Source organism: Arachis duranensis, chromosome 5 (assembly GCF_000817695.3).
Source record: "Arachis duranensis cultivar V14167 chromosome 5, aradu.V14167.gnm2.J7QH, whole genome shotgun sequence".
Lineage (NCBI taxonomy): Eukaryota > Viridiplantae > Streptophyta > Magnoliopsida > Fabales > Fabaceae > Arachis > Arachis duranensis.
This window is the reverse complement of record NC_029776.3, coordinates 77,823,394-77,835,310: the sequence shown is the minus strand read 5'-3', so window position 1 is coordinate 77,835,310 and position 11,917 is coordinate 77,823,394. Positions and strand designations below refer to the sequence as shown.

General features: G+C 35.9%; 1 protein-coding gene across 2 annotated transcripts; it reads right to left on the bottom strand.

Moving 5' to 3' along the window:
* Nucleotides 1-8,091: 8,091 nt before the first annotated feature.
* LOC107489623 (uncharacterized) lies at nt 8,092-11,240 on the bottom strand. 2 transcript variants are annotated; one of them, XM_016110378.3, is made up of 4 exons: nt 10,747-11,224; nt 9,860-10,014; nt 8,819-8,897; nt 8,092-8,291 (listed from the first exon to the last, which is right to left on the bottom strand). In XM_016110378.3, exons 1-4 carry the CDS (start codon nt 10,790-10,792, stop codon nt 8,275-8,277), a joined length of 297 nt encoding a protein of 98 aa, XP_015965864.1. In that variant the 5' UTR covers nt 10,793-11,224; the 3' UTR covers nt 8,092-8,274. The 2 variants fall into 2 exon arrangements, with proteins under 2 accessions (XP_015965864.1, XP_015965863.1); XM_016110377.3 differs by lacking the exon at nt 8,819-8,897 and having other exon boundaries at nt 10,747-11,240.
* Between the last annotated feature and the right edge of the window lie 677 nt (nt 11,241-11,917).

Genomic DNA, 11,917 nt, shown 5'->3' with positions numbered 1-11,917 from the left:
CCTACTCCAACGGTGAAATTCTAAATCCTCCGTGCCCAAAGTCTCGCCTCCTTTTAGTGGGACACCTCCACCTCTTGGACCCTCTCATTCACCACCCATCCGTCTCTCCAAGAGCCATGGCCCCATCTTCTCCCTCTACTTCGGCTCCATGCCAACTGTGGTTGCTTCTTCTTTTGAACTCTTCAAGCTCTTCCTCCAAACCTACGAGGTCACCTCTGTCAACACCAAGTTCCAAACCTCTGCCATCCGTCGCCTCACCTATGCAACTCTGTCACCATGATTCCCCTTCGGACCTTACTGAAAATTCATAAGGAAGCTCATCATGAACGACCTCCTTAACGCCACACCGTGGTCAAGCTCAGACCTCTCAGGAGCCGATAGATCAAGAAAGTTCTCAAGGTTCTTGCATAGATGCGGGGGTGCCAAATCGTGGCGGCATGACGGAAAACCTCGAGGAGCAATCCTTCAGCCAACATCCTAACTCAAACCCACAAAGCCCAACTCCTGAACTCCAAGATAACGCTCCTCCCAGCCACGGGAGGATTACAAGCGCGGCCCATCGCCAGCCAACCCCAACCCAGCAACAACCAAGAGAGGACAACCATTCTCCCACTGAAGCCCAGCCACCCGACGGCCAGGGAGAGAAGGCGGTCCAGATAATCCAAGAGCTGTGCCTCAGGGTGCAAAACCTCAAAGGCCGAATTACACCGAAAGAATGGTACCACCTGGAGTATGCAAGCCAAGCGACCTCTAGGACCTGATCTCACCACGATACCAGGAACACCAAACCACCTGAACAACAACACATCAAACGGTATGACTGCAGCGTTTCCCTATACCCGAAACACCGATACAGAGAAGACGACCGACGGTACCATCGGGAGGCCAAACGAGCAGGGAACATGCACGTTATAATGGAAGCCATCCTGTTAACAGAAAAATTCTTAAGAACCAAACTCCAGAATGACTTCAACATGCCCACTGACATGAAATACAATGGGACCAAAGATCCCCAAGAACACCTAACAGCCTTTAAGGCCAAGATGAACTTGGAAGGAGCCGCTGGCATGGTCCGATGTAAGGCCTTCTCGATAACCTTAGCCGGTCCCGCAATCAAATGGTTCAACGCCCTTCCAAATGGCTCCATAGCCAGCTTTCATGACATCTCCAGAAAATTCATGGCCCAGTTCACCACCAGAATAACAAAAGCCAAGCACCCCATCAGCTTGTTGGGAGTTATCCAGAGATAGAATGAGTCCACAAGAAAATACCTTGACTGTTTCAACGATGAATGCTTGACGGCCGACGAACTCACGAACTCGGTCACCAGTCTCTGTCTAACCAACGGCGTCATAAATGAAGACTTTCAGAAACATCTCACCACCAAACTAGTTTGGACCATGCACGAAATTTAAAGCGTCACAAGGGAATACATAAATGACAAAGAGGTAAGCCAAGTCAGGACGGCCAACAAACGGCAACACGATAACACGACACCTCATAGTAACCCACCATCAAGAGATACACCAAAAGAGCACCTCAAACCTGTGAATGCCAACCGATCACCCAGGATTGGAAAGTTCTCGAACTACACCCCCTACCTGCACCCATCACTAACATTTGCCACCAAATAGCGAAATAAGGCATCCTTCCAAAGGCGCGACAGCTAAAGTAACAAACAGGTGGCAACAAGCTGCAACTACCACCGATGATATGTGCATAAAATCCAAGATTGCGTCAACCTAAAAGACACCCTCAAATAAGACATCCGAGATGGCAAACTCTCCGAGTTTGTCAAAATCATTTGAGAACCTCAAAAAACTGAAAGAGAAAGATCACAAGAACGTGAAGGACGCAACCCGAAGACGATACAATATCTCAAAGTCCTAGCCGTAAGAAACCAAGCACCAATCTCCTCGATTCTAGCGGCAATCACATTTTTTCTCGATGACTGCCAACATGGCACTTTGGTAGAAGACACCCCATTCGTCATCTCGGCAAAAGTCGGAACCAAACTTGTGAGAAGAATACTGGTCAACACCAGAGCTGATTCCAACATCCTCATCAGAGTAGCCTTCGACAAGCTGGGTTTCTGAAACAAAAATCTGTAAACCTACCACAACGGGGTTATCGGACTCGGAGACAAGTTTCTCAAACTGGACGATTCCATAGTGTTACCACTAACCATCGGAACCAAAAGCCAGAGGAAGACCATCCTCTCCGAGTTTGTGGTCCTCAAGGACTCCACTGCCTACAACACCATCCTTAGAAAAAAGATGATCAACAACCTATCGCTGTCATCTTCACCAAGATCCTAATCATGAAGTTTCAGGCCAATAATGGCACTATCGATACAATACACGGGGACCATGAAGTCACGATAGAGTGTGAGAACACTAGCTCGGCCCTCCGCAAGAGATCCCGAGACGCGGCAAGCATCTTCCTCGCCGACCTCGATGCACGCCAAGACCAAAATTCACGCAGAATCATGGGAGGAAACGACAAAAAAGCAAAGTGGGACCTTGCAGACAAGGTCAAGAGCATAGCACACCTATGGGAGCTAGCACTAAAATAGAGAATAAGCCTAAGGTACAATGGCAGCACGGTACGACGAGACTTCGGACCAGGAGACCTTGTCTTACGACAAAACAACATCGCTCCACCCACTCCCGGAGAAGGGAAGCTCACACCCAACTAGGAGGATCCCTACGAAATCAAGAGGGTAATCGGAAAAGGAGGCTACAGGCTTGAAAGACTAGAGGGGACTAAGCTCCCAAGATCCTAAAATTCCACCAACTTACGATGCTACTATATGTAGCAACATCCTTCCAAAGCAACAAGATCGAGGTCGTTTAAGACTATCTCTTTACCTTTTATATTTTTCCTTTTTCACTTTCATTTATTGCTTAAATTATTCAATCGTATATTTTCTTACTGGGCACTCTTTTCTACCCACATCGGGAGGTTTTAACGAGGCCCAAACCACAAATGAAATTCATTTTTTCAAAAGCATTGTCCCGTCCGATGGCACGAACTAAACGCGGCTATCCCGGGGGATCGATCACCCAAAAGCCAATAAATGGATATCCAAATAAGTAAACGGCTACCCGGAAATCGATCACCCCGAAGCTAATAAAACAGATATCCAAATAACAAAAATAGTGACTCGTGAATCGATCACCCGCAAATCCAACAAAACAGAAATCCAAATAAGTTAAATAAACAAAGTCTTGAAATCGGCCCACCAAGATGCCTAAAATAAGTTCACAATAACGACCCAAAAAATGCCACACAAAACAAGCATGAGCTGACGGTCTTCCAACTCGCGGAAAGCTAGACTGACCAACATCCCACCAATTGATGCAGAATGACGTCACGACCTTTCTAGGCTTCTCACAGTCTCCTGAACTACAGAGAAGCAGACTCTCCAACGACTTAGCATTGAGACCAAGAAAGCATACTCTCATGCTCCGGGGACAACAGTTCCAGACCCGATCTCCGGGCCCTTCTTCGGAACAGTCATCAAACCCGGCATGTGATGAGACGCCCAAACAACGCACTCTTCGCCTGACCATGAAACGGCCAGGAACTCCCAAATCCTCGACCTTGACCAAAAAACCAAACAACAATCTTCTTGCCAAACCACAAACAGCGAGGAAAAGGTTCCTCCAGTGATGAGACCGAGTACCCTCACTCTCTCATTCCGGGGGCAACCATAACCCGGAACAGTCCCCGAACCTGGTTTCCCGGGTTCGACCCGCTTCGCCCTTCTAGAAGGTCCAGAATCAGCCCACTAGAGCTTCTAACCAACAATCAAATTCAAATACCTCCCTTATCTTAACCAAATAAGATAAGATAAGATAATTACCATTGCCTATATAAAGGGGGGCCCAGCCCCCCTCATGTATTCATTCATTTCTCACATCTTATACCTCTTAGATCCATTCTGACTTGGGTATCGGAATGCCTTTGCAGGTATCCACCTCCATTGCTCCAGTCAGAGAATCCGGCGTCTGCCTCGATTCGCAAGTCTCCAATCCATCTCACAACCCGTACCAAAGACATCTTGTACAATATCTTTTTTAAGTTGTCTTTAATTTATTACTTGCTCAAAATTATAAGATGAAAATTTCTATTTGATTTTCCAAAACATGAATTTTCTCGAAATGGCTCGTACAAGTCAATTCCATGAATATGAGCCTTCTTTTCATCTGGTCTATTTTACATTTTACTGATTACAAAAAATAGTCTTTTTCGTTTTTCGTACATTTCACTGGATGTAACATCCAAGGTTCTAAAAATCAGACCGGACCGACCGGTCGAATCGGAAACCGACAGTAATAACGGTCCAGTCCAGTGCTTATAACCGCTGGAAAAAGAACTGCTTGAAAACTGTTGAACCGGCCAAAAACCGGTCGGTTGGACTGGATCGGTAACCGTCCGGTTCATAGAAAACGATGTCGTTTTGTTTATTTGTAAAAAAAATAAAAATAAACCCAGAACCATTCGCGAACAACCCCCCTTCCTTCCCCCAATCATTCGTACAATCCCTGGCCTATCTGAAGCAAAGAAAAACCCTAGCCATTCATTGCGCCACCGTCCCCAGGTCCTCAGCGCCTCTGCTGGTCGCCGGTTGCTGGTCGTCTCCACGGCCTCCTCCTTCTCTTCCTCCGCGACGTCTCCCCCTTCTAGCTCGGCACATCGTCCATTCCCAAGTGAAATCACTGGTCGAGGCCTCCAGCTGGTGTGTCGTGGTGTCACCGTCGTGTCTTCGTCTTCCTGCTATTAGTGGAAGGTTAGTGAAACTGTGATTTACTGATTCTGTTGAGTCTGTTACTCTGTTTCAGGGTTTTGATGTTGAATTTGTGATTTTTGATTTCTTGGGTCTTTTGTAATGCTGCTAATTTATGATTTTTGTTACTTGTTATGGCACTGTGATTCTGTCATCACTGATCAGTGTTTGTCGCCATCTGTCGCAGTCAGGAGTTTGTCTCCTCGAGTCTTCATGCATCGCAGTCAGGGGAGTCCTCCAAGTCCTTCCCGATAGTGACCTTCATCACAGTAACATGTTCATCTAAAATGTTTGTTTTACAGTTTTAAATGGCAAAGTGATGCGAAAAGTGGGTTTTACGATTTTAAATGTTCATTTGTCTTCCTGTTTTGATTTTAGCGTTTCTGTATAAATGGTTACTTTCTTGGTGTATAAATATAGATTTATAGACACATGACATACTAATTTTTAAATATATCAAATTAGTGCATAGCTATTCACTTTGAATCTATGTTTCCAATTCAGACATTAACCACATGATAAATTGAACAGGAACATGTTTGTTCTTAAGTATTATTAACATTTTAGTATACTTGCCTTGTTATAAGGCTTAAGCTGCAAATGTAGTTTGATCTCCTTACCCTCTCCTTATATTTCTAATGTGGAGGATTTCACTTAGCCCAAGTCGATGACTTCAGCAAGAAGTTTTCTCACTCAACTCTGTAAACTTGTTCTTATTTATCTGATTACCTGTTGGGATCAATGATTAGAGAAGGCTGCCTTGTTCCTTTACAATGTATTCTGAGTAGTGAGATCTGCAAAGAACTAAACTACTAAAACCATTCCTTTTTATTTTTGCTTGAATTTTAGAAGAAAGAGCAATGTAATGTATTCCTATTTATGATTCCATAAGACCAAGGTTAAATTAACAATTCAGGTGGAGTTGAGTTTTGTTTATGAGTAATTAAATGCACAAAACAGGAATAGGATTGCTAATTTCTTTTGTGACTTTCATTGTTCTTTTCCCCCTTATTGTGCTGTTGTTGTTGTTATGCTGCTGTTTTATTATGGCACTGTGATTCTCCGATCACTGATCAGTGTTTTGAATTTGAAATTTTTGATTAGTGACTTGTTAAGCTGCTGTTATTATTATGCTGCTGTTTTGTTATGGCACTGTGATTGTGTGATCACTGATCAGTGTTTTGAATTTGAAATTTGTAATTAATGACTTGTTAAGCTGTTGTTGTTGTTATGCTGCTGTCTTGTTATGGCACTGTTGTTGTTATGCTGCTAGTTTGTATTGGTTGTTACTGAATGCTAAAAATAGAAATCAAATCAAATGCTGGTTGTTGCTGAATGAGTAAGGTAGCTACCTGCCAATGCCATATATAAATAAACTGATGAATGATGATGATGGTAGTGGAAGTAGAGTCAAAGTGTATCAGTAGTTGGTGATATGTTATACTTTCTTATTCAATGACTACTTGTTATGTTGATACCTCAACTTGGAAACAATACTACATCCTGTTTATGGCTTACTCAGCAAGAAGAATCTGTTGCTAAGAGAGCTTTCTTACAACAGATGAATGCAACGCTGCCTAAGATTAGACTGAAAAGGTCATCTTGCAAGGTTCAGGTTCATGTTCAGTTAGCATAATACCACAGAATGATCAACATTTTCTAACTGAACTAGCTCAACATTCTTTTGAAATTGATAATCCTTTGTCTCCTGATATTTTTAAATTAGAATTTGAGATGTTAAGTGATCCTGTTAACCCTCAAAGTCAAAATTTAATATTTAGATATTTTTTTTACTATTTAACTTTTGAGTTTGTATTTTGATAAGATCATATGAATTTAGTTGATGATTTTTTGTGTAGTGTTTTAAATTTGGAAGATATTTTAGGATGTTTATTTATAATTTATTTATTATTTTATTTTAAAATAATTTTTTCGGTTGAACCACCGGTTGGATCGATTGGACCAATAAACCAGTAAATCAGTGACTAGAGCGATTTGATGAACGATCCGATTTTCCGAACCTTGATAACATCATAATTTTTTCATAGAGTTTTATTTCTTAAAAATAGGAATCAACCTGTTTTCTTTCTTCAAGAGAAAACGATTAAGATTATATTATATTATAATTTACGTGTTTAAAAATTTGAATATAATCGTTTGTACAAAAATAGGATTAATAGTTAAATTAATTCTTGAATGATAAAATATTTTTTAAATTTGTTTCTAAATTTTTTTAATCAAATTGATCTTTCAAAAATTATGAATTAATTATATCTATCTTTCAGTTATTCAACTCACAATTTTTGTCAATGATTGATGACATAAAATGCTAACGGATAGCATACATGACAAGTAACATGTTTAATTAGACGTTAACTAAATAAGTTTAAGAAAATCTATCAATTTAGTTACTAGGTCATATTAAGAATAAGATTTTTGTAATTGAAAAAAATGACTAAATTAATAAATTTTTATAAATATATTTTATCAATATCTAATTATTAGATATATTAGATATTATATATATTATTGATTAACGTTTTATAACATTAATTATTAAAAAAAATTATTAAAGAAGTAACGAAAAGACAAATGTGATTAATTAAAAAAAATCTTTTAAAGATAAATTTAAAAAATATTCTATCATTTGAAGATTAATTTAACTATTAATCCTCCAAAAATAATTACACTTTGATCCAAAACTTCTATTAATTACAATTCTATCCCTATGTGATTAAAATTGCAATGATTGGGTTTATGACTTATTTGTAATGTTTGATTTTACGATTTTGTTAGAGCTTACTTGAAATATTTAAAAAAAAAGTTTGAATTTAAAGATGGATAAACTAAAGTACTTGGACATACGCGACACGTGTTGAAAAAAATCTCTTCTCCACTAAGTTACCTCCGCTCACCCACACTTATAAATAGGCACAAGTAAGTATACACTCACTTGGGTGCCAGTATGTTTCGTTACAAAAAATTTTTGTAATAAAAAATAGAACTGTTACAATTTAAAATAATATTTTGTAACAAATTTTTTTGATAAAAAAAATCAGAAATCATTACAAAAATTGTAACAAATTTTGATCTTCAAGATATTTTTGGTGACAATCTATTTTTTCCTATCATAAAATTTTGTTACACGGATTTTTTTTAATTACAAAAATAAAATAATTATTTTGTAACAATTTTTTTAATATAAATTACATGCATAATTTACTAAATTGTTTTTTAAATTAACTAATATATTAACTATTTTAATAAGCAAGTCTACATTTATATAATATACAAAAATATAAATAATTCAAACATATCTCATTTAGCTAAAATTGTTTTAAAACAAAATAACATTAGTGAGTACGATGATTAGTTCTACAAGTTATATGTCTTGTATAAGTTCAACCAAAAGTTAAAAATTTTAACATAGATTAGTGTCTCTATGAATCAAAATATTCTTGAGCCTTCAAGGTAGCATGTGGTCACCATTTCAGCACTTCTGTAAATAAAAAAAACAAAAGAAAAATTAGAAACAAAATATAACACTAATTATAATTTTTTTCATTAAGTTTTATCCAAAATGTTTAAAAAAAATTTGGCAAAACCTTCTCTAAAACTTGAATATTTCCACCGTCTACGGTTCCAACAAAAACAACCAACTCACAACTTATTTCTCAGTCAATACACAACCAAATTTATCAAACCAAATAGTAAGACATTTGTCATTTCTCAACCATGACACAAGTAAAATGTGATAAATAGATCCATATACAAATTAAACTATACTAATAATATAGAAATCATCTAGGAAAATGTATTAAAACCATAAGCAATTTTATTAGTACCTTTAGGATCTATTAGCATTTGAAACCCATGCGTAACATCCAGTAATTTCTTCAATACGTGTTTTGAAATTTCAGTTTACAGGCACATTCTTAAAAAAACAATTAATTCTAATGCATATCTGGTTTAAAAATTAAGAACAGCTAATATAATACCAAAGCTGTATGGTGATATGCCACTTACCTATGAACCATATTATAGCAGTAAGAAAGAAAATAAATGTTAAATAAAGTATTGTTTTCCTCCAGTCATTAATATGATCCTGTGCAGGAAAAATATTTTGCTTAGAATAAAAATAAATATTAAAACAGGAGCAAATACAGACAAAAGGTTGGAACAACCAACAATGTAAAGCAGGTCAATAAATCATGAGTATGGCTGCATCAAAATATAAAACATAAGGCAGCACAATTCTTGTTTCTAGTTTTGTCAACTTCTTTTTTATATATGTTAATTCAAGAGGGATGTTGAAAGTTGCCTAAACAAACTAAGATGTGAAACCCTTTTACATCAAAGGGAGAGATGAGAAAGAGAGAATAGTTTATAACAAATAAAACCAGGTTTGACATTTATTTTAACAATTTTCTGGAGATAGATATAATAACTAGAAGAGAATGGGATAAATTTAAGTTTTGAAACGTTTACTATAGATCTACTTTTTCCTATACATAAGTCAGCACAGACATGAAAAAATAGAAATTATTAACTATGTGCCAAAAGGAATAAAGAAAAAAATTCAGCACATTGAAGTAAAATGTGAAAAAAAGAAAGCAAGACACGTATTATTCTCTTTCATCAATTCTTCACAATCACATATTAAAGCTTTTAAAGAGTGCAATTTATCTATAGATATGAATAAGAACATTCAGAATAATGTCAAAAATTGTGCATCCCCACTAATGATGGCATATCCCACTCATTATTGGTTCCCCCTACCTGATCATTTCAAAAAGCTAACTTGTAAAATTGAATATCATTAACATACTACTTCAGAAGATGAAATTGATATTGTAATTCATAATAAAGAACATATCAATAATGTTTATTTTAGTGAAGTACTATTCAGTCAAACAATCCTAATTGATAATGGAAGAGAGGTTCTGAACTTAGGACCACTAATTAGTAGAGGTTCCTGCCTTTAAATCTGCAGGTTAATATTTTTATTTAAATTAATATGAACAAAATCAGCAATTGGGATGCACTAGATTTTATGGGAACACTTACTAGCAAAAGTTCCTCTTGGATCAAAGTCATCAAAATCATCCTCAGTATTATTTGCAGGTGCACTTGAACTTTGAGAAGCAACTGAACTGTAGGTATAATAGGCATTACTAGTAGATGACTTAGATACTCTAGATGGTGCATTCTTCTGACTTTTGCTGCAAGATAGAGATTCTGGAATTAGAATATAGAAAATAGCATGTCCCTATGCAACCAAAAAACTGAGCAATTGATGCATGTAAGAGAAGAAAAATGAGATGAGCATCTCAACCATTGACAAGAGTTCCATATAAGAGAGTTCTCATTTTTCAAAAGTTAGAACTCAAAACAAGTTCATTAAACTGGAAATAGAAATGCAAGGTCAAAGGCTTGAGTGTGGCCTTGATACACAAACTTATTTGTTTGTTTTACAATGAAAGTATTTGAGTTATAACCTGTATTATTAAAGGTAAAAAGAGATAAAATTTTTCAAATACATCTAATACAAACCAAGTTTAATTTGATGGGATTTAATATTCTTTGGAGATATTATCTGGCAAAATTTCTATTAAAACACTTTTAAAGAACTAACGAAAAAAATAAAATAATAAAAACAAAAACATTTAAGAAAAATTAGTCAAAACCAAGCAAATTCCTTAGTGCAAGGAACTTAAAAAATTCTAGATATTTCAGATAGCAACTTAACATATAATAACTAAATATGAAGGATCAGAAAATAATGTACAACAAAATATATGCCATAATGACTGAATTTACAAACTAAGTTCAGTATTTTTCCCAAATTCTAACTAATACCTAGGGTTATGCCAATGTGTAGAGACAATAATATGGAATAAACATGACACTTACAAGTAATTTACAGACGAGAATATCAGTAAGATATGCCTCACCTGACAGAGTGTGCAGTATCCTTTTTGAAGGAGTTCTCTTCATCATCACCGATGTTTCGTGATCTTCTAGTGTATTTGTCTTTTTTCATAGTCTCCCTTGTCTCTGTAGCTATCCCTAAACCTGTCACCATCATTTGAACCAAAGCCCGAATATTTACCACTGCTCTGCTAGCTGCCACTTCTAGTTTCGTCTGCTTTTTCCACCGGCGAAGACGAGCGAGGAGGAAGCTGGCGGCGAGGAGGAAGCTGTTGGCGAGACATGAAGTAAGAAGTGGACAACGAGGCAAAACAGAAACAACGAGGCAGACGCGAATGACAAGGGAAAAAACGGTGAGATAGATGCCAGGCGGAGGCGTGGTGAAAGAGATTTTAGGGAGTGAGCGGCTGCTAGGGTTTCCCCTCCCCCTTTCTTCTATCCCTCACTGCTAGGATCCTCCTCCCCCTTTTTCTTCTATCCTTCACTTCTTCCGTTTCCCACTTGTAGACTTCAGTCTAAATGATTTCTGGCTTCTGAGTAATATATTACTAATAAAAAAAATAAATAGTTGAATGCTTTATTTTTAATCATCAAACAAATTTATATTTTTTATTTTGATTGTTCAATCTCATATTAGATTTTATTAAAAATTTTAGATGAATCAGTCTTCTCATTATTTAATATACACATAAAAATCTATAAATTTTATAAATTTTCAGGTAAATCATTCTTATATAAATGAGTTATTATTATTATTATTATTATTATTATTATTATTATTATTATTATTTAAATGACCTTTTTTTTACTAACGATTTTTTATCCATGTTTATTAAGATCTCATTTCAATTTCAGATTCATATTATTCATCTTTCTCATGACTTTCAACAAAATCACTGCAAACTTTGAATATTCTATTTCATTTTTGAATGTGTTTTTTAATAGAATTTTAAATATTTTTTTATTATACAGTTGAATATTCATTTACATATTAATATGAGTTAAAAATAAAATTAAAAAAAGTAACTGTTAACTCACATTGAAATAAATTAAAATTTATAATAAAATTTTTAATAATAATTATGTAAAAATATTATTTAATTATAAGTTTTGAAATTATTTTTAAATAAATACTCTAATTTTAAGAATTAGAGATAATTAAATTAATTATTTTTAAAATATCATTTTATTATT